This window comes from Mustelus asterias, chromosome 11 (assembly GCF_964213995.1).
Source record: "Mustelus asterias chromosome 11, sMusAst1.hap1.1, whole genome shotgun sequence".
NCBI lineage: Eukaryota > Metazoa > Chordata > Chondrichthyes > Carcharhiniformes > Triakidae > Mustelus > Mustelus asterias.
Window position 1 is genome coordinate 2737258 of NC_135811.1, and position 27379 is coordinate 2764636.

Below are 27379 nucleotides of genomic sequence, written 5' to 3' on the forward strand. Positions count from 1 at the left end.
TTACTTGAACGATTGCAGTTCCTGCATGTAGTACACGCACCGTGCTGTTAGGGAGAGAGTTCCAGGATTTTGACCCGGAAACAATAAAGGAACGGCGATATATTGCCAAGTCAGAATGGGGAGTGGCTTGTGGAGGAACTTGCAGGTGTTGGTGTTCCCATGTGTCTGCTGCTTTTGTCCTTATATGTGGTAGAATAGCCCCACTCCCCTCCCCCGCCCCCTCCCCCCCCCCCCCCAGCCTTTCTCCATAAACACTGCAAATCTTTCTCTTTCATGTATTCATCTAATTCCCCCTGTTTCCACCGCTCTTGAGAGAACATTTCAAATCACAACCACACTTTGAACATAGAACGTAGAATCCCTACAATGCCCAGGCCATTTGACCCATCGAGTCCGCACTGAATTACTGACATAACATCTTACCCAGACCTTATCCCGTAACCCCATGTATTTACACTGCTAACCCATCTAACCTACACATCTTTGGACACTAAGGGGCAATTTAGCATGGCCAATCCGCTTAAACTGTAGATCTTGGGACTAAATAAACTCACCTGCACATCTTTGGGTAAAAATGATTTCTTCTCATCTCCCCTCAGCCACTTTGCCAATTGTCTTCTCACCTCCGAGCCAGAGCTTGTTTCATCATCTCCACTTGTCCTTGCAGAGTGCCTCCGAGAAGGATGCCTGCAACAATGAACAACCTCCCAAGAAGACCATCCCTGAGAAGAATGAACAGCGACAGGTATGAAGTGGGAGGTTTGGAAATGACACTGGCTCCAACGCTGCTAAAGAATGAATCATTGGAAAACATGTCAGTGTGGAGCACTTGTGTTGATTGATGGTCTTAATGTTCCAAAAAATCACCTTCAATTTTCACCTTTTCCTGAAAGACTTAACTCCTATTTAGAATTCAACACCAACAAAATATTTTATATAATACCTTTAACATTGTAAAATGTCACAGGGCACATCATAGGAAAATAATCAGGCAAATGTGACTCTGAGTTACATAAGGCGATATTAGGACAGGTGATCAAAAGCTTGATCAAAGAGGTAGGTTTTAAGGAGCATCATTAAGAAAGAGGTAGGGAAGTAATTCCAGAGCTTAGGGTTTTGTGCCATTAATGGTTGCATTATGACAGTCAGAGAGAAGCAAGAGGCCAGGATTGAAAGAGCAGAGAGATCTTGGAAGAGGCTACAGAACTGGGGACAGGCACAGCCTGGAGGGAACCAGACCAGGAGTTAAGTTTTGGATAAATATGGGCCAAGCCACTGAGGAAAACTCCCCTGCTCTTCTCCAAAATGCTGCCATTGTTTTTCATGTCTACCTGAGGGAACAGATAGAACCTTGGTTCAATGCCTCATCAGAAAGACAGCTCCTCTGACAGTGCAGCACTCTGCTGGAGTGTCAGCCTGGAGTTTGTGCTAAAGCCCCGAGAGTGAGGATTGGGGGAATCCAGAACTAGGGGGTTATACTTTGAGGATAAGGATTTAGGACTAAGGTGAGGAGAAATCTCTTCACCCAGAGTGGTGAAACTGCGGAATTCACTATCACAGAAAGTAGTTGAGACCAAAACGTTGTGTGATTTCAAGAAGGAATTAGATATAGCTCTTGAGGCTAAAGGGATCAAGGGGTATGCAGGGAGAAGGTGAGGTCAGGATGTTAAGTTTAAGTTTATTTATTGGTGTCACAAGAATGCTTACATTAACACTGCAATGAACTTACTGTGAAAATCCCCTAGTTGCCACACTTCGGCACCTGTTCGGGTACACTGAGGGAGAATTTAGCACGGTCAATGCACCTAACCAGACTGTGGGAGGAAACCGGAGCACCCGGAGGAAATTCACGCAGACACGGAGAGAACGTGCAGACTCCGCACGGCCAGTGACCCAAGCTGGGAATTGAGTCCGGGTCCCTGGTGCTGTGCTACTGTGCCGCCCAATATTAGATTTGATGATCAGCCATGATCAAAATGAATGGCGGTGCAGGCTTGAAGGGCTGAATGGCCTCCTCCTGCTTTTATTTTTTATGTTTCTATGAACAACCTTCTGATTCAGAGGCAGGAGTGCAACTTACTGAGCCACAGCTAACATACAGTCACAATGTGCAGGATTTTCCAGCCACGCTTGTCCTGAAAACGGAAAATCCCATATGAGGTCAATGGACTTTTCCCTCACCCACTACGATTCCCATGGCTGGTGCGGAACAAGAAAATTTGCCCCATATGTCAAATGTGTCCTTTGTGCCACAGTTTCTACAATTGTCTGACAAGGCTCTTTCTAATACTATAGTTTTAATTTTCTTCCGAATATCTACAGAAAGGCTGCTCATATTGTCTGTGTTGTGTTGTCCGTAACACGCTTATATGACCCATCCCTACAATGCTCTGTAGAAAGTAGCCAGTGTGAGCTACAAACAGATCTTATCTCAAACCATCATAAGCTCGGTCGTCCTGTTTAACAAATCCTACATATAGCTGTACATTTTAAATGATGCTGAGCTTCTAGCTGAGTTCAGAGGTTGTCACATCTCTCCTGCTCAAAAAAAGAGCAATGACAGAAAGGAGTGTGCGGAGACCTGACTGAAATGCAATGAGGTTCCATCTGTTTGTTTTGGCAGAAAGCAAATATTGTAAAGACGGAATGTTCCATTGTTATCCAGATTGTCCAGTGGTGATCACTCTCCCCATCACAGAGCTTTGAAAGTTGCATGAGGTAGGGGACCTCACATCTGCACGATCCAAGATGGATGTGCAGAGACCTTGACAGGTCGATTAACTGGGGTGCTGGGGTGCAGATGTATGGGAGTGTCCTGAACTTGATTATGGTGACTCATTGAAAATGTTGAGCACTGTCCTGTGGATTCTTTAAACTGCCCCTCCCACTATTCAGGGAGGGTGTGGGGTGGGGGAGGAGTTAGAATTGGCTGTAATTGTCCCTGCTACTTTTTATGATGTTGTTAAACTCATTGGGAGTAAAGTCATGTCAGAGGTTATAGCCAGTGAAAAGAGAGAGAAAATGGAAATCCTCAAAGGCTGTCTTGCTGTGCTGTGTCCTCACAGCTCACCCCTGTAATCTGAACAGCAAAGCCTTGAAGGTGATTTACACTGTGTGGAACGAGACACCCCGGTTTGTTTAAGGGAGAAGGAAGATTCCACAGAAGGAGCACATTCTGTTCAAATTATTCCCATCTCATTTCATACTGAGTAATAATAATGCAAACTGATTAAAAAGCACTGTGTAGAACGTACAGCTCAGAACAGGCCATTCAGCCCCATTGCTCTGTGCTGGTGTTTATGCCTCACATCTCGCCTTATAACCATATCCCTCTATCCCTTTCCCCCCCTCACATGTTTATCTTGATTCCCTTTCAATACTCCTATGCTATCCACCTCAATTACTGCCTGTGGCAGTGAGTTCCACATTCACACTACTCTCTGGGTACAAAAACACATTTGATTTCTCCATGGAACTCTTGTGTCTGGATCCCCCTCACTGAGTTCGACAAGAGCCTATTAAAACCAAAATACTTCATAGAATCATACAATCTACAGTGCAGAAGGAGGCCATTTGGCCTATCGAGCCTGCACCGACCATAATCCCACCCAGGTCCTGTCCTATCCCCATAACCCGAAATATTAACTTGACCTTTAAATCTACAGCAATAACTTGCATTTATATAGTACCTTTGATGTAATAAGACATCTCGAGGCTCTTCATAGGAGTGTTTTCAGACACTCAGATAATTTGACAACAAACCAGAGAAAGAGCTATTAGAGCAAATAGCCAAAAGCTGGTCAAAGAGGTGGATTTTAAGGACTTTGTTCTTGTTCAAAGCTGTGCCACCGATTTTGACCTCAGGACTTCCAAAAGCACATTATGGCCAATAAAGTACATTTCAATTGCAGCAACAGCTGTAATTTATTAAAAAACAAAGCAATGCCAGGTGGCGTGTAACTAACTCAACGAGTTGACCCAATCTATAGACAATCCAGACAGGATAGGAAGATGGAGAACTGACGCTGCAGTCTGTGCTCAGGTAGATGGCCCTAGGAAGCAGTAATTAGTGTCCATTTCTCTAAGGATTGAAAGGAGATTTTTGTCCTGAAGTCCTGCGGTCCCAAACTGGGACGTCAAAGCATGTGCATGTCTGATCAAGAAGAAGCTTTGCTTCTCTCATGAACCCAGAGGTCTGGAATCATAGAATCCCTACAGTGCGAAAGGAGGCCATTCAGCCCATCGAGTCTGCACCAAGCACAATCCCACCCAGGCCATATTCCCCTAACCCCACATATTTGCCCTAGCTACTCTCTCTGACATTACAGTCAATTTAGCATGGCCAATCCACCTAACCCACACATCTTTGGACTGTGGGAGGAAACCGGAGCACCCGGAGGAAACCATGCAGACACGGGGAGAATGAATAGCACAGAGAGCCCCAACCAACATCACAGATCAGGGTAAGAGGAACAGTCACTTGGACAAGAGATGGGGCTATGGTGAAAGAAAGTTTGTGCCAGCAGGAAGGGAGGGCAATTGGCAGGACAAGTAATTGTGATGGCTTGTAACTCACTCCTCTTGTGTGAGTGGATGCAGTGAGCAATTTGGGTGCCAGCTCATTATTATAATGAAAGAAATTACAATAGGGGAAAGCCTTTTACACAACACAGGCACATCAGACCCGGTCACCATTCAATTCCAGTCTGTTACTCACTCTCAGTTGTGTTATTCTACCTATGGGTCGGATGCAGCTGCAATTCTCCAGTCCCGCTGCAGCGAATGGAGATTTGACTGAGCGCCAAATTCTCCATCCTTGGTGACAGTGGTGGCAGAGTGTGAATGGCCAGAGAGCTCCGGCCTCTATCTTTTCTGAGCCCCTTGATTAGATTTCAGCCTGCTATACCTTACTGCTTGTTAGCTATATTTTATATTTGTCTGTGAGATATGAGCATCATTGGCCAGGCCAGCATTTATTACCCATCCCTAATTGCCCTTGAGAAGGTGGCGGTGAGCTGTCTTTTTGACCTCCTGCAGTCCATCTGGTGTTGGAACACCCACACTGCTTTTAGGAAGGGAGTTCTAGGACTTTGAAGGAACAGCAATATAGTTCCAAATCAGGATGGTGTGCGATCAACAGGGAAACTTGGAGGTGGTGGTGTTGTTCCCATGCATCTGCCACCCTTGTCTCTCTAGGTGGTAGTGGTTGCAGGTTTGAAAGGTCAAAGGAGCTTTGGTGAATGGCTGCAGTGCATCTTGTAGATGGCACACTCTGCTGCCACTGCATTGGTTTCGGAGGGAGTGAGCGTTTAAAGAGGTGATTCTAATTGATTGGATGGTGTTGAGCTTTGGAGAATTGTTGGAGCTGCGCTCATCCGAGCAAGTGGAGAGTATTCCATCAGACTCTTAACTCGTGTCTTGTAGTCTTCAGCAGAGGCTTTGGGGAGTCTGGAGATGAGTTGCACACTCTTGTTCCAGCTTTTTTGCCCCTGTATTTATGTGGCTGTTCCAGTTAAATTTCGAGTTAACGATGGTCATCAGGATGTTTTTTGGTGGGGGATTTGACAACGTTTTTATTTTTGAATGTCAAAGGGGATTGGTTAGATTCTCTTTTGTTGGATTTGGCCATCGTCTGGCTCCTGTGTGACATAAATGTTACTTGCCCTTTATCAGCCCGAGCTTGAATGTTGCATGGATGTTTCTGTACATGGACATGCACTGCCTCAGTATTTGAAGAGTTGCTTTGTGTACTGAACCCCTTGATTAGATTCCAGTCTGCAACTCACTCCCGGATATCTGTTATTCTATATATAAACCACCCCAAACCCTTGATTAGATTCCAGTCTGTAACTCACTCCCGGATATCTGTTATTCTATATATAAACCACCCCAAACCCTTGATTAGATTCCAGTCTGTAACTCATTCCTGGGTATCTGTTATTCTATATGTAAACCACCTCAAACCCCTTGATTAGATTCCAGTATGTATCTCACCCCCGGGTATCTGTTATTCTGTATATAAACCACCTCGAACCCCTCTATTAGATTCCAGTCTGTAGCTCACTCCCGGGTATCTGTTATTCTGTGTATAAACCACCTCGAACCCTTGATTAGATTCTAGTCTATAACTCATTCCTGGGTATCTGTTATTCTATATGTAAACCACCTCAAACCCCTTGATTAGATTCCAGTATGTATCTCACTCCCGGATATCTGTTATTCTATACATAAACCACCCCAAACCCCTCGATTAGATTCCAGTCTGTAACTCATTCCCGGGTATCTGTTATTCTATATACAAACCACCCCGAACCCCTCGATTAGATTCCAATCTGTGACTCACTCCCGGGTATCTGTTATTCTATATATAAACCACCCCAAACCCCTCGATTAGATTCCAGTCTGTAACTCATTACCGGGTATCTGTTATTCTATATATAAACCACCCCAAACCCCTCGATTAGATTCCAGTCTGTAACTCACTCCCCAAACTACCTGTACCACTTTATTCGGAGGCAGCCTGTCGATGACTCCTGAACATTTGTTGGTTTATGCAAACGATCCAAACACCTCAATTAGATTCCAGCCCATAGCTCATCCCTGGATATCTGTATTCCATGTATAAACCACCTGGACCATTTGATCTGACTGCAACTTATCTGGATAAATAGGTTCAGTGTGGACTACTTAGAAAGGTTAGTATTAAGGAATATGCGCACACATTCACGCAAAAGCACACGCATGCACACACTCACACACACCCTCACACCCTCACACACACACACACACAAACATTCTGAAGCAAGCAGCTGCCAAAGTAAATAAATCCCTTTCACTTTCACAGCACTGGTGAAAAGATGTTCTGAATGGCCATTCCCTTTCATTTTGATGTCCGTATCCCACTGGTTGAGCAGGACAATGGCACATGGGCTGGATGTTGTGCTAATGGAGGTATTATTGAGAGAGGAGACTTTGTGTCCGAAGCAATTGACCAGGGGTCAGTGTGTGCCCACTGCAGCCCCTTTGTCACAGCCCACTTGACAGCCTACAGAAGTGGACAGTGATGGATAAAGTGGCAGAGCACACTGTTTCAGAGGTACTTTGGTCAGCGTCAAGCCAGCTCCAATTTAATGCTCGAAGCTATCCCATTGAGCCTGTTGTTTGGCTGGAATCCTGCAGTCTGAAGGCATGAGAGAGGCCAGAGAGAAGCAAGGACGTTCGGAACATTCACCTCCCAGCACACCTCCCCACCTCCCAGCACACCTCCCCACCTCCCAGCACACCTCCCCATTAAACTCTCTCCCTTTTAATTCCATACACAACTCCTCAAAGATCTGCTTCTTAAGTGAATCCCACAATCTTATAGGGAAAAGCCATCTGGGGTGAGGTGAGAAGGGGACAGGGTTCCACACATTACAGGAGAGAGAAGGAAAGCTACCCTTCCCCCCTTCCCCTCTCACACTTCCTCCCCCCAGGGGGTGACCACAGTAAGTTAAGTGATTGAACCAAAGTTGTTTAAGCTGTCAGTGCTGGCCAGTGGGGATGGAAACCATCCTGTGAGCAAACAGCTGCCATATTCTAACCATCTTGTGTCCATTATGGAGATGTGTCAGCAATGAGCAAACTAAGACAGATTGCTCTGACAGAAGCAAAATCAGAGAGGGCGACAGAAAAAGAAACTATCCTCATTGATTAATGGATGCTGTAATCCATTGAGAATCTGCTGCATTCACTGAGCATCTTTTTATAGCTCTTTCTTTTCTTTATACTCTTCCAGTCTTCAAGGTTCCAGCCTTGGGCTGGGTTCCAGTTTCCACGGGTAATCAGCGCCCTCTGAAGGGGACGATGCTTCGAAATGAGAGCAAGGCCGTTCAGGGGTGATGTGAGGAAGCAATTCTTCACACAAAGGGGAGTGAAAATCTGGAACTCCCATAAAGCTGACGAGGCTGGGAGGTCAGCTGGCACTGATAGAGTTTTGTTGGGAAAGTATACTCGCAAGGTTACAGAACAAAGGCAGGTCAATGGAGTTAAGGTGTAGATCTAAATACATAGTAGAACAGCCTCAAGAGACTGAATGGCCTGCTGTTGTTCCTATGCTGCCAATGTTGCCTCTACTAAATGTCCATTCTCCATGTCAGTTAAACGCATGAGCGACTGGAGTGGATTTGATGATGAGGGGACAGGGTGAGGAGGCTGGTTTGCTATGATACTGATCCTGTCCTCACCGGATATCAAATACACACAACTACCAGTTGGGATTCTGGATAGTGTGGGAGATTGAGAACTCTGGCTGACTTTTCCTCTCATTATTCAGAGAAGGCATTTCCGGAGTTTTGATCGGCGATCTATCCCACACCCATCCTGGTGAATGTGAAAGATTTCACAGCTTATTTCGAAGAAGAGCAGGGGTGTTCTCCCCAGTGTCCCACTGATATTTACTCCCCCAATGAACATCACTGAAGCACATTGTTTGGTCATTTGCATCTTACTTGCTTTTGGGATCTTGCTGTGTGCAAATTGACTGCCTGATTACAACAATAACTACCCCTCAAATATAATTTCTTTGGCTGCAAAGCACTTTGGGACGTCCTCAAAATCTCAGAATTGTTGCAGTGCAGGAGGAGGACACTCAGCCCATCATACCTGCGCCTGCTGTCCGAATTAGCAGTTCACTCCATGTCATTTCCTTGCCTCCCCCCTGCCCACCATAATCCTGCACAATTTCATTCCCCTTTGAATGCCTCATCAAACCACGCTGTTACTTCTTCAAAAACTTAGTTAAGTAATTTTCACTTTACCAATCCAGGCTGGCTGCAGTTCAGTTCCATCAAAGAGGCAGCTGTGAGCTAGGAAGTGGATTCGACACCAGACTCACAAGTATAAAAAGTAAAGTTTATCTATTAGTCACATGTAGGCTCATATTAACACCGCAGTAAAGTTACTGTGAAAATCCCCTAATCGCCATACTCTGGCGCCTGTTCGGGTACACTGAGGGTCAATTTAGCATGGACAATACACCTAACCAACACGTCTTTCGGACTGTGGGAGGAAACCCACACAGACATGGGGAAAACGTGCAAACTCCGCACAGTGACCCAAGCTGGGATTCGAACCCGGATCTCTGGCACTATGAAGCAGCAGTGCCAAACGCTGTGCCACTGTCCTGCCTGGTGAGCTGTGGTGAAAATAGTCCTGAATCTTGTTTGCTTCCCCCCAGTGTGATACCGGGGCTAACATGGAATTGAATTTGAATTGTCAGTGTGGATTTATAACATCAGTAAATAGGAAAATGATCGCAATCAATTGCTTTTACTGTCTTATACATTTAAGCTGACAACTCGGGTACAATCGATTAACAATATTCTTGTGAGGCAGTTTGCCTCACCAGGACGAGTACGAGGGTCACTCAACTAAAGCACACCACAGCTATCTGGGAATCGGAGGGTTCAGTGGGCAGATAGCAATTTAAACAAGCTGCGGAAATAGTTTTTTTTAATAAGCTTGTTTTTCATTTAATTATCTAATGTGCGCGACACTTAATTAGTGTAGTGTGTTAAACCTACCCAGTGCTGTGAATATAATGGGCTTCTGGTAGATATAGACACTAATGTTCAATTTGCTTTTAGGATCATTGTGATGTCTTATAGAATCATTCTTAAAAGTGGCCTCCGTGCGAACTGTCGAGACTCCCCCAGCACCCACCCAGAGGTTAGGCTCCTCTGGACCCAGTGTCCACATTTCCTCTGGACCCAGTGTCAATGTTTCCACTGAACTCAATGTCAAGGCTCCCCCTACAGTCGGTGATGAGGTTTCCCCTAAACCCATTGGTGAGGTTCCTCCTGTTCTCAGTGTGAAGGGTCCCTCAACACTTCAAACTAGTAAGTAATTTTGCGGGGGGTGGGGGTATGAGTAATGGTGATGGTCATGGAGAAATAGTAAGAAATTGTGCTTTAGGCACAACAGGTCAAAGAAAATCTAAAAGATGCAAAGGAGTTTAACGAGGAGAGAGAGAAGTAAGAAATATGTGAGTAAAACATTCAAACAGAAGGACAGGTTAGGGTGTGTAACCAAAACAAACATTCTTTATAGATACTCATAGAGAAGAATGAATTGAATGAATTGTAAATGAGGTGTAAATTCAACATGAAGAGTATAGGGTGGCAGTTACTGAGACATAGCTACAAGATGATCAGGACTGGGAACTAACGGTACCTGGTTATACGATCTACAGGAAAAATGGCAGAGGGGATAGAGTAAGTTTAGTGATTAAGGATGGAGTGACTTCAATGGCTAGAAAGAATCTAACAAGAGGCAAGCGGGCAGAGAAGACTTTATGGGGAGAATTAGAAAATCAAAAAGGATTTCAGACTGTAGTGGGAGTATAGGCACTCCTGCAGATAGCAGCTTGTCTAATATTGTATAAATGCAGAGATTAGGCAAGTATATAGCAAAGGTAGAGTGGTTTTAATTGGGAATTTAAACGTTCATATACATTGGGATGAGCAGATGGATGAGCCATAAAAGTAGCCAATTTCATGAGTGTGGCAATTTTTTTCAGCAATATATCCTGGAGCTATGGTGCCCTGGAGTCCTGGGTGGCACGGTGGCACAGTGGTTAGCGCTGCTGTCTCACAGCGCCAGGACCCGAGTCCGATTTCCAGCTTGGATGATTGTGTGGAGTTTGCACATTCTCCTCATGGCTGTGTGGGTTTCTCCCGAGTTCTTTGGTTTTCCTCTACAGATTCTAACTGTAAGGGACCTACATTTGTCTTCACCAGTCTTTTTCTCTTTACATGTCTATTGAAGCTTTTACAGTCAGTTTTTATGCTTTCTGCAAGCCTGCTCTCGCATTCTATTTTCCCCTTCCGAATTAAACCCTTTGTCCTCCTCTGCTGGATTGTAAATTTCTCCCTGTCCTCAGGTTTGCTGCTTTTTCTGGCCAATTTTTCTGCCTCCTCTTTGGCTTTAACACTATCCCTGATTTCCCTTGTTAGCCACGGATGAGCCACCTTCCCCGTTTTACTCTTACACCAGCAGGGATGGACAGTTGTTGAAGTTCATCCATGTGTTCTTTAAATGTTTGCCATTGCCTATCCACTGTCAACCCTTAAGTATCCTTTGCCAGCTTAACCGAGCCAATGCATGTCTCATACCATCAAAGTTAGCGTTCCTCAAGTTCAGGACCCGAGCTCAGACTTAACTGTGTCACTCTCCATCTTAATGAAGAATTCTACCAGATTATGGTCACACTTCCCCAAAGGATCTCACACCACACGGTTGCTAATTAATCCCCTCTCTTTACACAATACCCAGTCTAGGATGGCCTGCTCTCTAGTTGGTTCCTCGACATATTGATCAAGAAAACTATCCCTTGTTCATTCCAAGAAATCCTCCTCCATCACATTGCTACCAGTTTGGTGAACCAATCCAAATGCTTTTAAAATGTTGCTATTGTACCTGTCTCAACCACTCTCTCTGGCAGCTCATTCCATATACGCACCACCCTCTGCGTGAAGAGGTTGCCCCTCAGGTCCCTTTTAAATCTTTCCCTCTCACCATAAACCTATGCCCTCTAGTTTTCAATTCCCCGACCCTGGGAAAAAAGACTATGTGTGTTCATCCTATCTATGCCCCTCATGATTTTATACACCTCAATAAGGTCACTCCTCATTCCCCTACGTTCCAAGGAATAAAGCGCTAGCTTGGCCAACCTCTCCCTATAATTCAGGCCCATTAATCCTGGCAACGTCCCTGTAAACCTTCTTTGCACTCTTTCCAGTTTATCAGTGTCTTCCCTATAACAGGGTGACCAAAACTGTGCAAAATACTCCAAGTGCGGCCTCACCGATGACTTATACAACTGTAACATAATGTCCCAACTCCTATACTCAATGTTTTGACTGACCAAGGCCAGTGTGCTAAATGTTTTCTTCACCACCGTGTGACGCCATCGTAATTACACTGTGTCAGTATTTACAGCAGAGGAAGAGCTCAGTAGTCTGGACATCCCAAAGAAGCTACTGTCAGGGTCAGGGACTCACTAAAATAAATGTAAGCAAGATATTCCAGCAAAAAACAAGGATTGTAAGAAAAGGGAGAACCAGCCGTGGATAACGAAGGAAATAAAGGAGAGTATTAAAATAAAAACAGCTGCGTACAGAGTGGCCAAAAATAGTGGAGAAACAAGTGATTGGGAAAAATTTAAGAAACAACAAAGAGAGACTAAGAAAGCGATAAAGAAAGGAAGGATAGACTATGAAGCTAGGCTAGCAATTAATATAAAAAATGATAGTAAAAGTTTTTATAAATATATAAAAAGGAATAGAGTGGCTAGAGTGAATGTTGGACCCTTGGAGGACGAGAGGGGGGAGTTAATAGTGGGAAATGAGGATATGGCTGAGTCTTTAAATACGTTTTTTGTGTCGGTCTTCACGGTGGAGGACACAAATAGTTTGCCAAATATTAACGATAGAGGGTTGGCAGCAGGAGAAATACTTAATACGATTAATGTTACCAGAGAGGCAGTGCTGGGTAGACTAATGGGACTGAAGGTGGACAAGTCCCCGGGTCCGGATGGAATGCATCCCAGGGTATTGAAAGAAATGTCAGAGGTAATAGTGGATGCGTTAGTGATTATTTATCAAAACTCGTTGCATTCTGGGGTAGTGCCGGTTGATTGGAAAACGGCTAATGTTACGCCGCTGTTTAAAAAAGGAAGGAGACAAAAGGCGGGTAACTATAGGCCGGTCAGCTTAACGTCTGTAGTAGGGAAAATGCTGGAATCCATTATTAAAGAGGAGATAGCAGGGCATCTGGATAGAAATGGTTCGATCAATCAGACGCAGCATGGATTCATGAGGGGAAAGTCGTGCTTGACGAACATGTTGGATTTTTATGAAGATGTGACGAGGGCGGTTGATGGAGGAGAACCGGTGGATGCGGTGTTTTTGGATTTCCAAAAGGCGTTTGATAAGGTGCCCCATAAAAGGCTGCTGAAGAAGATTAGGGCACACGGAGTTGGGGGTAGTGTGTTAAAGTGGATTGGGGACTGGCTATCCGACAGGAAGCAGAGAGTCGGAATAAATGGGTGTTTTTCCGGTTGGAGGAAGGTAACTAGTGGCGTGCCGCAGGGATCGGTACTCGGGCCGCAACTGTTTACCATTTATATAGATGATCTGGAGGAGGGGACGGAGTGTAGGGTAACGAAGTTTGCAGACGACACAAAGATAAGTGGAAAAGTGAATCGTGTGGAGGACGGAGAAGATCTGCAGAGAGATTTGGACAGGCTGAGTGAGTGGGCGAGGATATGGCAAATGGAGTATAACGTTGATAAATGCGAGGTTATACACTTTGGAGGAAATAATAACAAATGGGATTACTATCTCAATGGAAACAAATTAAAACATGCTACCGTGCAAAGGGACCTGGGGGTCCTTGTGCATGAGACGCAAAAGCCCAGTCTGCAGGTACAACAGGTGATCAAGAAGGCAAATGGGATGTTGGCCTATATTGCGAGGGGGATAGAATATAAAAGCAGGGATGTCTTGATGCACCTGTACAGGGCATTGGTGAGGCCGCAGCTGGAATACTGTGTGCAGTATTGGTCCCCTTATATGAGGAAGGATATATTGGCATTGGAGGGAGTGCAGAGAAGGTTCACCAGGTTGATACCGGAGATGAGGGGTTTGGATTATGAGGAGAGGCTGAGGAGATTGGGTTTGTACTCGTTGGAGTTTAGAAGGATGAGGGGAGATCTTATGGAGACTTATAAGATAATGCGGGGGCTGGATAGGGTGGAGGCGGAGAGATTCTTTCCACTTAGTAAGGAAGTTAAAACTAGAGGACACAGCCTCAAAATAAAGGGGGGTCGGTTTAAGACAGAGTTGAGGAGGAACTTCTTCTCCCAGAGGGTGGTGAATCTCTGGAATTCTCTGCCCACTGAGGTGGTGGAGGCTACCTCGCTGAATATGTTTAAAGCGCGGATGGATGGATTCCTGATCAGTAAGGGAATTAAGGGTTATGGGGATCAGGCGGGTAAGTGGTACTGATCCACGTCAGATCAGCCATGATCTTATTGAATGGCGGGGCAGGCTCGAGGGGCTAGATGGCCTACTCCTGCTCCTATTTCTTATGTTCTTATGTTTATCAGTAATGAAGAAGGACAAAATGGTTTCCATCCCAGGATTTTAAAGGAAGTGGTTGAGAACATTGCAGATACCCTAACCATAAACATCCAAGCTCACTCGATTTGGGAACTTTTCCTCTAGAGTGGAAAATTGTTCAAGTTACTGCAATATTTTAAAGCAATGCAAGAGAGCAAGCAGAGAATTATAAACCAGTTAGCCTAGTATCTCTCATCAGCGTTCTTGTATTGGGCTCAGCTAGTCCCTTTATTCAGAACACAGAAATTCAGACACTCTCTGTGCGACCATACCTGAGTGCAGTTTTGGACAGAGTTTGGTAAGAAGAGCGAGTTCGGTAAAACATAAGAACATAAGAACTAGGAGCAGGAGTAGTCCATCTGGCCCCTCGAGCCTGCTCCGCCATTCAATAAGATCATGGCTGATCTTTTCATGGACTCAGCTCCACTTACCTGCCCACTCACCATAACCCTTAATTCCTTTACTGTTCAAAAATGTATCTATCCTTGCCTTAAAAACATTCCATGAGGTAGCCTCAACTGCTTCACTGGGCAGGGAATTCCACAGATTCACAACCCTTTGTGTGAAGAAGTTCCTCCTCAACTCAGTCCTAAATCTGCTTCCTCTTATTTTGAGGCTTTGCCCCCTAGTTCTAGTTTCACCCGCCAGTGGAAACAAGTTCTCTGCTTCTATCTTATCTATTCCCTTCATAATCTTATATGTTTCTATAAGATCTCCGCTCATTCTTCTGAATTTCAATGAGTATACCCCCAGTCTACTCAGTCTCTCCTCATAAGCCAACCCTCTCAACTCTGGAATCAACCTAGTGAATCTCCTCTGCACCCCCTGCAGTGCCAGGATATCCTTTCTCAAGTAAGGAGACCAAAACTAGACACAGTATTCCAGGTGTGGCCTCACCAGCACCTTATACAGCTGCAACATAACCTCGCTGTTTTTAAACTCCATCCCTCTAGCAATGAAGGACAAAATTCCATTTGCCTTCTTAATTACCTGCTGCACCTGCAAACCAACTCCTTGTGATTCTTGCACAAGGACACCCAGGTCCCTCTGCACAGCAGCATGCTACAATCTTTTACTATTTAAATAATAGTCCATTTTGCTGTTATTCCTATCAAAATGGTTGACCTCACATTTACCAACATTGTACTCCATCTGCCAGACATGAGGGGAGGGCAATTACTCCTTTGCTTTTCTAACTTTTTCACGCTGTAGGAATTGGTTTCTGCTGTTCCACAGGTGAGGAAAGGAGCTGTTGAAAGGAGCATATATCCAGAAAGTGGTCAAGTTTTATTTTCCAAAGGTTTAAAATAGTACTGGAGTTTGTGGTAAGAGCATGACAGCACGGTGGCACAGTGGTTAGCACGGCTGCCTCACAGCACCAGGGCCCCGGGTTCGATTCCCGGCTTGGGTCACTGTCTGTGGAGTTTCCACGTTCTCCCCGTGTCTGCGTGGGTTTCCTCCGGGTGCTCCGGTTTCCTCCCACAGTCTGAAAGATGCGCTGGTTAGGTGCATTGGCCATGCTAAAATCTCCTTCCGTGTACCCGAACAAGTGCCGGAGTGTGGCGACTGGGGGATTTTCACAGTAGCCTACTTGTGACACTAATAAATAAACTTAAATAGATTTTAATGAACTTGCATCTGTTTAAAGGGCCTCCACTCCCCATTATCCCCCGTCACAGAATACTGAAACCTCTCACATCAGCGAGGTTCACAACAGCTCTGTGAGGACGGAAAACAGTCAAGGGGATCCAGCCGGGAATGTCTGAGTAAGTATAGCCCCCGGTGGGTGAGGGACATGCCTGCCAACCTGGCACTGTTCACTTTCAGTGCTGATCGGGGTGTCCTTTAAAGATGGCATCCCAATGGGCCGGCTCCAGCAGGCCCCATCCCCCCAGTGATGGCACAAACTCTGCACACTGATTCTTTTTCTCAGAGAGGCTCAAGATGCCAACTAAAAACTGTTCAGCTGGAGAGATATACACCGGTTTCAATCAGAGCCTGACCCTTTGAAAAAATATGGGCAGAGCGCCCCCCCCCAAACCGTGTATTTGGGACAGTTTCCGAGATCAATATGTTGTGGATCCAACCAGGGATCAGACTATGTTGTATCTTGTAATGTGTAATCAAGCAGATTTAATAAACAATCTCAGAGTAGAAGATCCCCTAGGAAACCATAATATGGGAGGCGATTTTTCTGCCCCGCTACATTGGTCGAGTCACGTAGTGTGGCAAGAAATTTCAGCAGGAGACAAAAAATAGGAATTGCGCCTGCCAGTCATGATCTTCCTGGCCCACATTTATTGATGTAAGCATTTAAGTATTTATAATTCTTTTTAATTCCTATTAATGAGTCTGGGACGCAATCGTCCAGTCTCACTTAGCTCTCTGATCTCGCCAGTGAATGTCCTCACTGGCGAGGGTTACAGATGGTTCTCACTATTAGGGAGCAGACATGATGGCCTCACCGGTAGGACTGGAGGCCAATGAGGCCTCCCAGGTAGACGGGGGCAGGAGGGGCAGTGCAAGCCTGGCTCTGCCAGCTTGTGACCCTTGGCAGTGCCAGCCTGACAACCTGGCAGTGCCACCGGGCACCCTGGCACTGTCCACCAGGCACCAGGCAGTGCCAAGGGGGTGGGGCATGAGGGGATGGGGCTTCGCATGAGCGGATTCTGATCCCCTTTGAGAGGGAGAGCTGACTGGTGGTTATTTAACCTGAGGATCACCGCACCTCAGGCGAAGGGCAAGGATGAGAAGGCGGAGCCTTCATGAATAACCTCAGCAATTGAACCATAGAACCATAGAAAATTACAGCTCAGAAACAGGCCTTTTGGCCCTTCTTGTCTGTGCCGAACCATTTTATGCCTAGTCCCACTGACCTGCACTTGGACCATATCCCTCCACACCCCTCTCATCCATGAACCCGTCCAAGTTTTTCTTAAATATTAAAAGTGACCCCGCATTTACCACTTTATCCGGCAGCTCATTCCACACTCCCACCACTCTCTGCGTGAAGAAGCCCCCCCTAATATTCCCTTTAAACTTTTCTCCTTTCACCCTTAACCCATGCCCTCTGGTTTTTTTCTCCCCTAGCCTCAGCGGAAAAAGCCTGCTTGCATTCACTCTATCTATACCCAACAAAATCTTATACACCTCTATCAAATCTCCCCTCAATCTTCTACGCTCCAGGGAATAAAGTCCCAACCTATTCAATCTCTCTCTGTAACTCAGCTTCTCAAGTCCCGGCAACATCCTTGTGAACCTTCTCTGCACTCTTTCAATCTTATTTACATCCTTCCTGTAACTAGGTGACCAAAACTGTACACAATACTCGGCCTCACCAATGCCTTATATAACCTTACCATAACACTCCAACTTTTATACTCGATACTCCGATTTATAAAGGCCAATGTACCAAAGGCACTCTTTACGACCCTATCCACCTGTGACGTCACTTTTAGGGAATTCTGTACCTGTATTCCCAGATCCCTCTGTTCAGCTGCACTCTTCAGAGTCCTACCATTTACCCTGTACGTTCTTCTTTGGTTTGTCCTTCCAAAGTGCAATATCTCACACTTGTCTGCGTTAACTTCCATTTGCCATTTTTCAGCCCATTTTTCTAGTTGGTCCAAATTCCTCTGCAAGCTTTGAAAACCTTCCTCACTGTCCACTACACCTCCAATCTTTGTATCATCAGCAAACTTGCTGATCCAATTTACCACATTATCATCCAGATCATTGATATAGATGACAAACAACAATGGACCCAACACCGATCCCTGCGGCACACCACTAGTCACAGGCCTCCACTCAGAGAAGCAATCCTCCACAACCACTCTCTGGCTTCTTCCATTGAGCCAGTGTCTAATCCAATTTACTACCTTCCCATGTATACCCAGCAACTGAACCTTTCTAACTAACCTCCCATGAGGGACCTTGTCAAAGGCCTTGCTGAAATCCAGGTAGACAACATCCACCGCCTTCCCTTCATCCACTTTCCTGGTAACCTCCTCGAAAAACTCTAATAGATTGGTCAAACATGACCTACCACGCACAAAGCCATGTTGACTCTCCCTAATAAGTCCCTGTCTATCCAAATATTTGTAGATCCTATCCCTTATCACACCTTCCACTAACTTGCCCACCACCGACGTCAAACTTACTGGCCTATAATTTCCCGGATTTCTTTTGGAACCTTTTTTAAACAACGGAACAACATGAGCCACCCTCCAATCATCCGGCACCTCCCCCGTGAATACTGACATTTTAAATATGTCTGCCAGGGCCCCTGCAAGTTCAACACTAGCTTCCCTCAAGGTCCGTGGGAATACCCAGTACGGGAATTGAACTCACGATGTTGTCACTCTGGCTCACTAAGCAGCTGTCCAGCCTATTGAGCTAACCGACCCCTAGCAAGTAATATAACACTGCACATCAAGAACGTCTCTAAATATATAAAGAAGAAGAGAGTGGCCAAAGTGAACATGGGCCCTCTAGAGACTGAGACTGTGGAAATAATAACAGGGATCCAGGAAATGACAGAGGAGTTAAATAAATAATTTGCATCAGTCTTCATGGTGGAAGACACCAGTAACATTCCAACAATGCTAAATAATCAAGGGGAAAACGTGGGGGAGGAAATAAATACAATAACAATCACTGGAGAAAAAATACTAGGGAAACTAATGGGGCTAAAGGCCGATAATCCCCTGGACCTGATGGGTTGTATCCCAGGATAGTAAAGGAATGAGCTACAGAGATAGTGGATGCACTGGGAGTAATCTTCCAAGAATAATACATTCTGGAAAAGTCCCAGAGGATTAAAAAATTACGAATTTAACACTGTTATTCAAAAAGGGACGGTGACACAAAATAGATAATTTTAACCAATTTGCTGAAAATCTATCATTAGGAAAATGTTAGAGTCCATTATAATGATGTAATAGCAGGACATTTAGAAATACACAATATAATCAACCAGAGTCAGCGTGGCTTCATGAAGGAAAATCATATCTGACAAATTTATTCGAATTGTTTGAGATGGTAATGAGCAGGATAGATAAAGGGGAACCAGAAGATGTCATATACTTGGATTTCCAGAAAGCATTTGATAGGCTGTTGCACTAAAAGCTACTTCATAAAATAAGAGTCCATTGTGCAGGAGGTAGTATATTAGCATGGATAGAATATCTAATAGGAGACCGAGAGTTGGGTAACAGGGGCATTTTCAGGGTGGCAACCTGTAGCTAGTGGAGTGCCACAGGGATTAGTGCTGGGGCCACAATTATTTACAACATATATTAATGACTTGGAAGAGGGAAGTGAATGTACTATTGCCAAGTTTGTGGATGTCACAAAAATAGGTAGGAAGGCAGGTGGTGAGGATGACACACAGAGTCGACAGAGGGATATAGACAGGTTAGGTGAGTGGGCAAGAAGTTAGCAGATGGAATATAATGTAGGAAAATGTGCAAGAAACAAGGCTTTTCACTGTATACTAATACGTGTGACTGTAATCAAATCAAAATCAAAAATTGAAGTTATGCACTTTGGTAGGAAGAATAAAGGAGCTGAATATTATTTCAATGGAGAAAAGCTGCAGAAAGCTGCAGCACAGAGGGATTGGAGATCCTCATGCATAAATCACAAAAATCTAGTATGCATGTTTAGCAGATAATAGGGATGCACATGGAATGTTACATAAGAACATAAGAACTAGGAGCAGGAGTAGGCCATCTGGCCCCTCGAGCCTGCTCTGCCATTCAATAAAATCATGGCTGATCTTTTTGTGGACTCAGCTCCACTTACCCGCCCGCTCACCATAACCCTTAATTCCTTTACTGTTCAAAAATTTATCTACCCTTGCCTTAAAAATATTCAATGAGTTAACCTCAACTGCTTCACTGGGCGGGAAATTCCACAGATTCACAACCTTTTGTGTGAAGAAGTTCCTCCTCAACTCAGTCCTAAATCTGCTTCCCCTTATTTTGAGGCTATGCCCCCTCGTTCTAGTTTCACCCGTGGAAACAACTTCCCTGCTTCTATCTTATCTATTCCCTTCATAATCTTATATGTTTCTATAAGATCTCCCCTCATTCTTCTGAATTCCAATGAGTATAGCCCCAGCCTACTCAGTCTCTCCTCATAAGACAAGCCTCTCAACTCCGGAATCAACTTAGTGAATCTCCGCTGCACCCCCTCCAGTGCCAGTATATCCTTTCTCAAGTAACGAGACCAAAACTGTACACAGTACTCCAGGTGTAGCCTCACCAGCACCTTATACAGCTGCAACATAACCTCGCTGTTTTTAAACTCCAACCCTCTAGCAACGAAGGACAAAATTCCATTTGAGGATGAGAGTGTGATACAAGCTGATAGGCTGGAGGAGGTGGATGTTCTGAGGGAAGATGTATTAGCAATTTTGAAAAACCTGAGGATCGATAAGTCCCCTGGGCCAGATGGGATATATCCTAGGATTCTTTGAGAGGCAAGGGATGTGATTGCAGAGCCTTTGGCTTTGATCTTTGGGTCTTCACTGTCCACGGGGATAGTCATGATGTGGAAATGCCGGCATTGGACTGGGGTAAACACAGTCTAACAACACCAGGTGCAAGTCCAACAGGTTTATTTGGTAGCAAAAGCCACTAGCTTTCGGAACAGGCTGTTCCTTCGTCAGGTGGGTGGGAGTTCTGATCATAAACAGGGCACAAATACACAAACTCAATTTACATGAATAATGATTGGAAAGTGAGTCTTTACAGCTAATCAAGTCTTAAAGGTACAGACAATGTGCGTGGACATCGTGCCAGAGGACTGGAGAGTGGCGAATGTTGTTCCTATGTTCAAGAAAGGAAATAGGAATGACCCTGGTAATTATAGGCCGGTTAGTCTTACTTCGGTGTTCGGTAAGTTAATGGAAAAGGTCCTGACGGATAGGATTTATGACCATTTGGAAAGACAGTAAGAAGTTTAACAACACCAGGTTAAAGTCCAACAGGTTTATTTGGTAGCAAAAGCCACAAGCTTTCGGAGCCTTAAGCCCTGCATTTGGAAAGATGCAGCTTAATCCGGGATAGTCAACACGGATTCGTGAAGGGTAAGTCTTGCCTAACAAATTTGATTGAATTCTTTGAGGAGGTAACTAAGTGTGTAGATGAAGGTAGAGCAGTTGATGTCGTATACATGGATTTTAGTAAGGCGTTTGATAAGGTTCCCCATCGTCGGCTCATGAAGAAAGTAAGGAGGTGTGGGATAGAGGGAAACTTGGTCGATTGGATAAGTAACTGGCTATCTCATAGAAGACAGAGGGTGGTGGTGGATGGAAAATTTTCAGACTGGAGACCAGTTACCAGCGGTGTACCACAGGGATCAGTGCTGGGTTCTCTGCTATTTGTGATTTTTATCAATGACTTGGAGGAGGGGGCTGAGGGGTGGGTCAGTAAATTTGCAGATGACACCAAGATTGGTGGAGTAGTGGATGATGTGGAGGGCTGTTGTAGGCTGCAAAGATACATTGATAGGATGCAGAGCTGGGCCGAAAAATGGCAGATGGAGTTTAACCCTGATAAGTGCGAGGTGATTCATTTTGGGAGGACAAATTTAAATGCGGATTACAGGGTCAACGGCAGGGTTCTGAGGAATGTGGAGGAACAGAGAGATCTTGGGGTTCATATCCACAGATCTCTGAAGGTTGCCACTCAAGTGGATAGAGCCGTGAAGAAGGCCTAGAGTGTGTTAGCGTTTATTAACAGGGGGTTTGAGTTTAAGAACCGTGGGGTTATGTTGCAACTGTACAGGACCTTGGTGAGACCTCATTTGGAATATTGTGTGCAGTTCTGGTCACCTCACTATAAGAAGGACGTGGAAGCATTGGAAAGAGTGCAGAGGAGATTTACCAGGATGCTGCCTGGTTTGGAGGGTAGTTCTTATGAGGAAAGGTTGAGGGAGCTAGGGCTTTTCTCTTTAGAGCTGAGGAGGATGAGAGGCAACTTAATAGAGGTTTATAAGATGATGAGGGGGATAGATAGAGTGGATGTTCAGAGACTATTTCCTCGGGTGGATGTAGCTGTTACCAGGGGGCATAACTATAAGATTCATGGTGGGAGATATAGGAGGGATATCCGAGGTAGGTTCTTTACTCAGAGAGTGGTTGGGGTGTGGAATGGACTGCCTGCTGTGATAGTGGAGTCGGACACTTTAGGAACTTTCAAGCAGTTATTGGATAAGCGCATGGAGCACACTAGAATGATAGGGAGTGGGATAGCTTGATCTTGGTTTCGGACAAAGCTCGGCACAACATCGAGGGTCGAAGGGCCTGTGCTGTGCTGTACTGTTCTATGTTCTATGTTCTTAATTACCTGCTGCACCTGCAAACCAACTCCTTAAGATTCCTGCACAACGACACCGAGGTCTCTCTGCACAGCAGCATGCTGCAATTTTTTACCATTTAAATAATAGTCCATTTTGCTGTTATTCCTACCAAAATGGATGACCTCACATTTGCCAACATTGTACTCCATCTGCCAGACCCTCGCCCACTCACTTAGACTATCTATATCCCTTTGCAGACTTTCAGCGTCCTCTGCACACTTTGCTCAGCCACCCATCTTAGTGTCATCTGCAAATTTTGACACACTACACTTGGTCCCCAACTCCAAATCATCTATGTAAATCGTAAACAAATGTTGGTATTTATTTCAAAGGAAATGGAGTCTAAAAATATGGAAGTCTTGCTAAAACTGTACAAGACATTAATTAGACCACAACCTCATCTAAGGCATTGGAGGCAGTCCAGAGAAAGTTTTGTAAGCTGATCCCGGATATGGAGGGATTTTCTTATGAGGAGTGGTTGAGTAGGTTGAGCCTGTACTCATTGGAGTTTAAAGGAATGAAAGGTGACCTTATTGAGACATATTGGTTTCTCAGGGGGATTGACAGGGAAGATGCTGAGAGGTTGTTTCTTCCTATGGGAGGAGAGTCTAGGACCAGAGGGCATAATCTCAGAGTAAGTGGTCACCCATTTAAGACAGAGATGGGGAGAGATTTCTTCTCTCAGAGGACAGTGGATCTTAGGAATTCTTTACCGCAGAGGGCAGTAGAGGCTGAGTCATTAAGTATGTTCAAGGCTGAGATAGACTGATTTTTAATCAGTAAGGAAATCAAGGGTTATGGGGATAAGACGGGAAATTGGAATTGAGGATTATCATATCAGATCAGCCATGATCTCATTGAATGGTGGAGCAGACTTGATGGGCCAAATGGCCTACTTCTGATAGCAAATTGCGAGGGTCTATAAAGATAGGATGATTGAAGACCTTGAAAATTTCAGCTGATCAGAGCGAGCCAGCGTGGATTTGTAAAGAGATCCCTGAGGAACTTTATTGAAATCTTTGAATAGGTGACTAAAGTAGTGGACAGAGGATGCTATCGATATGGACTTTCAGAATGCATCTGATAAAGTTCCATACGAGGGTCTTTTGAAGTTGAAACTCATGGAATTGAAGGTAAATTATTGACTGGTTTGGAAACTGGCTGTGTGACAGAGGAAAGAGAGCAGGGATAATGGGCAGGTACTCGAATTGGTTGGATGTGACTAATGGTGTCACACAAAGATCTGTGGTGGGGCTTCAATTATTCTCTATATTGATTAATGACTTAGATGATTAGATAGAAAGCCCCACAACAAATGTGCTACTGAGACAAAGATAGATGGCATTGTAACCAGTGTAGATGGAAGCATAAAATTACAAAGAGAGATCAATAGATTCAGTGGTAAAAACTGTAAAAACAATGGCAAATGGATTCAGTGTAGGCAAATGTGAGATCATCCACTTTGGACCCAAAAAGGATAGAACTGGGTACTTTCTAAATGATGGAAAACTGGAAACAGTAGAGGCTCCAGGAGACCTCGGGATCCAGGGACATAGAGCATTAACATGTCAGGAATAATCACAAAGGCTAATGGAATGATGGCCTTTCCATCTGGAGACTAGAATCTAAGAGGGTAGAAGTCATGCCTTAGCTATACAAAGCCCAGATTAAACTGCACTTGATGTTACTGTGGACAGTTTTGGGTCCCACATCTTACAAAGGACATATTGACTTTGGAGGGAGTGCAGTGTAGATTAACCAGAATGATTTCTACACACAAAGAACGGTAGATATTATACTCTTCCATAAATGGCAATTGCTTTTTTGTATTCATTTACAGGACATGGTCGTCACCAGCAAGACCACTTTCTAATTGCCCTTGAAAAGGTGGTGGTGAACTACCTTTTTGAACTGCTGTAGTCCCTATGGTGTAGGTACACCCACAGTGCTGTGAGGGAGGGAGTTCCAGGGTTTTGACCCCAGCAATAGTGAAAGAATGTCAATGTATTTCCAAGTCAGGATGGTGAGTGGCTTGGAGCGGAAATTTCAGGTAGTGTTCCTATGTATCAGCTGCCTTTAACCTTCTAGATGCTATTGGTTATGGGTTTGGAAAGTGTTGTCTAAGGATCATTGGTAAGTTCCTGCAGTGCATCTTGTCGATGGTACACACTGTTCGTCGGTGGTGGAGGGAGCGAACGTTTGTGGAAGGGATGCCAATCAACTGGGCTGCTTTGTCCTGGTTGGTGCTGAGCTTCTTGAGTGTCATTGGAGTTGAACTCATCCAGGCAAGTGGCGAGTAGTTCATCACATTCCCAACGTATGCCTTGTTGATGGTGGACAGGTTTTGGGGAGTCAGGAGGTGAGTTACTCACCGCTGGATTCCTAGCTTTTGACCTGCTCTGGTTGCCACAGTATTTATATAGTTAGTCCAGGTCAGTTTCTGGTCAATGGTTAACCCTAGGATGTTGATAGTGGGGGATTCAATGATGGTAATGCCATTGAATGTCAAAGGGAGATGGTTAGATTCTGTCTTGTTGAAGATGGTCATTGCCTGGCACATGTGTGGATAGATCAGTTGTTAATTTGAGAGTGATAGATTTTTATTAAACATATTAAGGGGTATGGAGCAAAGGCAGGTGTGTGATGGTGGTTCACAGGGCAACTTGATCTCACTGAATGGCAAGAACAAGCTTGAGTGGTTGAATGGCTTCCTTTTCCAATATTCCTACTGGTGTCAAGCCTTCTGTTGTTTCTACTTTCGAGGCTGCTGCTCTATAAAGAATCAGAATGGTGAGATTATTCAACTAATATGGAACTTCTGCATCTTGGTGAGTACGCTCTCACTTGCACTCATGTTCCGGCACTCACACACTTTCCACTAAAAATCACTGAATGGCAATCAGCAGCAGTGAACATCACCACCCCTGGCACTGAATCCACTGTGAACAGTGAACTGTGTGGAGAACAGATATCCACTCCATCTGACGAAGGAGCTCTGCTCCGAAAGCTTATGGTATTTGCTACCAAATAAACCTGTTGGACTTTAACCTGGTGTTGTGAGACTTCTTACTGAATCCACTCCCAGTAATCTACCAATACCCAATACCCCCACTCCTCCAACCACCCCCCACCATTCCCCTGCTGAGGGCAACCAGCTTTGGCACAGATTTTATTTCAAAATCAGGGCCTTCTGATCAATGATAAATGCTTTCAGTCACAGCCTGGCTTCACTCTCACAGTTTTAACTGTGACGTTCAACTGAAATTCATTACTTAAAGACATTGACAGTCAAATATTAATTACACACTGACAACGGAACTCCATATCCCCTGCCATTGTGAATACCGAAACTCTGTATGAATGATGACTTGTGTATCAGTGGAAGGACATTGCTTCACCTGTACCTGTTTCTCATTTACACAGCTGTGATTCCTCTAATCAGTATCCATTCATGTACGCCTGCATTCAGAGCTCAATACAGCTCTTGCCATTGGACACCTGAGTGAGATTATTACTGCTCCTCCTTAAACCAGTGCAACTCATCCTGCTTTCAGATATCTGTTGCTTGCTGTATCGCGTGCCTTGTTTATCCAGTTTACAGTGTGCAGACCCAGAGACACACACCAGCCGGACAGGAGTAAATCATTCTCTGTATTTTATTGTGTGCAGTGTTTGGGTGGAGACCAATCTGATTGGCCGACAGCTGTCCAAAGTGGCAGGGGCAGACAGAAGTCCCGCCTGCTGCCAATCAAACCTCAATTTGATTGTGTAAAATGGCAATGAATCCCACTGACTCTCAGGGTGGCAGGCACCTATCGCTCAGTATCGTGAAAACTCAGGCTTGTGTCCCTATTAGTAAAGCCAAGAATTCTGTTTGCTTTATTAACCACACTCTCAACTTGTCCTGCCACTTCCACCGACTTATACACACACACAAACAGGCCTCTCTGCTCCTACACCCACTTTATAATAGCACCCTTTAGTTTATATTGTCTCTCTACCTTTTTCCTACCAAATGAATCACTTCACACTTCTCTGCATTAAATTTAATTTGCCACTTATCACCCATTCCACCAACCTGTTCAGGTTCTACCAAAGGAATTAAATCGAAGGCGAAAACATTGCTTAGTTTAAAAAGGCTGGCACGACATTGTGAATTTGGTGAATCTTTGGAAGATACTCTTCAAGATTGTCTAGTTTGTGATCTCCAAAATGAGGCTATCCAAAGAAGATTGCTCACTGAACGTGCTTTGACTTTACAGACAGCAGCAGAAATCGCAGTGTTGATGGAACTGGCTGCTAAAGAGGCTTCACAATCTGGTTCAGGAATGAAGATCCACAAGTTGGGAACTGCCCATAAGAAACAAAACAGCAACAAGAATGTTACAAATGTGCCACAATGGGTCATTCAGTGAGTGAATACTGGAGCAGGGTAGTCAATTCAAGAATTGTGGCAAAACGGGTCATTTGGAGAAGCTTGTTGGACTATATCAGCTTCCTCTGATAAGAATATTCAGATGAAGAATCTGGGTACCTTCAGGAAGAAGAACTAGAAGCATTCTACAAAAAGAATTTACAACATGGAAGAAAGTCCAAAGATATGCTGGTTAGGTGGATTGCCTATGCTAAATTCCCCCTTCGTGTCAGGGGAACTAGCTTGGGTAAATACATGGGGTTATGGGGATAGGGCCTGGATGGGATTGTGGACAGTGCAAATCTTGATGGGCCGAATGGCCTCCTTCTGCACTGTAGGATTCTATGATTCTATGAAAAGAATTATGACTATGAAGAAGACAATGCCAAGAAATATGATGAAGAGTTCCAACCGAACGTTTCATCCATACAGGGTG

General features: G+C 44.6%; 1 protein-coding gene across 3 annotated transcripts in view; it reads left to right on the top strand.

Annotated features, from left to right (window-relative positions):
• The window catches only part of LOC144500311 (F-box/WD repeat-containing protein 1A-like), a 207141-nt gene that overhangs the window by 88246 nt on the left and 91516 nt on the right, over positions 1 to 27379 (top strand). For 2 of the 3 annotated variants that reach the window (XM_078223003.1, XM_078223005.1), the window contains exon 3: positions 668 to 745. The exons of the other annotated variant lie outside the window; for it this stretch is intronic. In XM_078223003.1, the coding sequence (XP_078079129.1) occupies positions 668 to 745 (78 nt within the window). The remainder of the gene's footprint in view (positions 1 to 667; positions 746 to 27379) is intronic. 3 annotated transcript variants of the gene reach the window in all.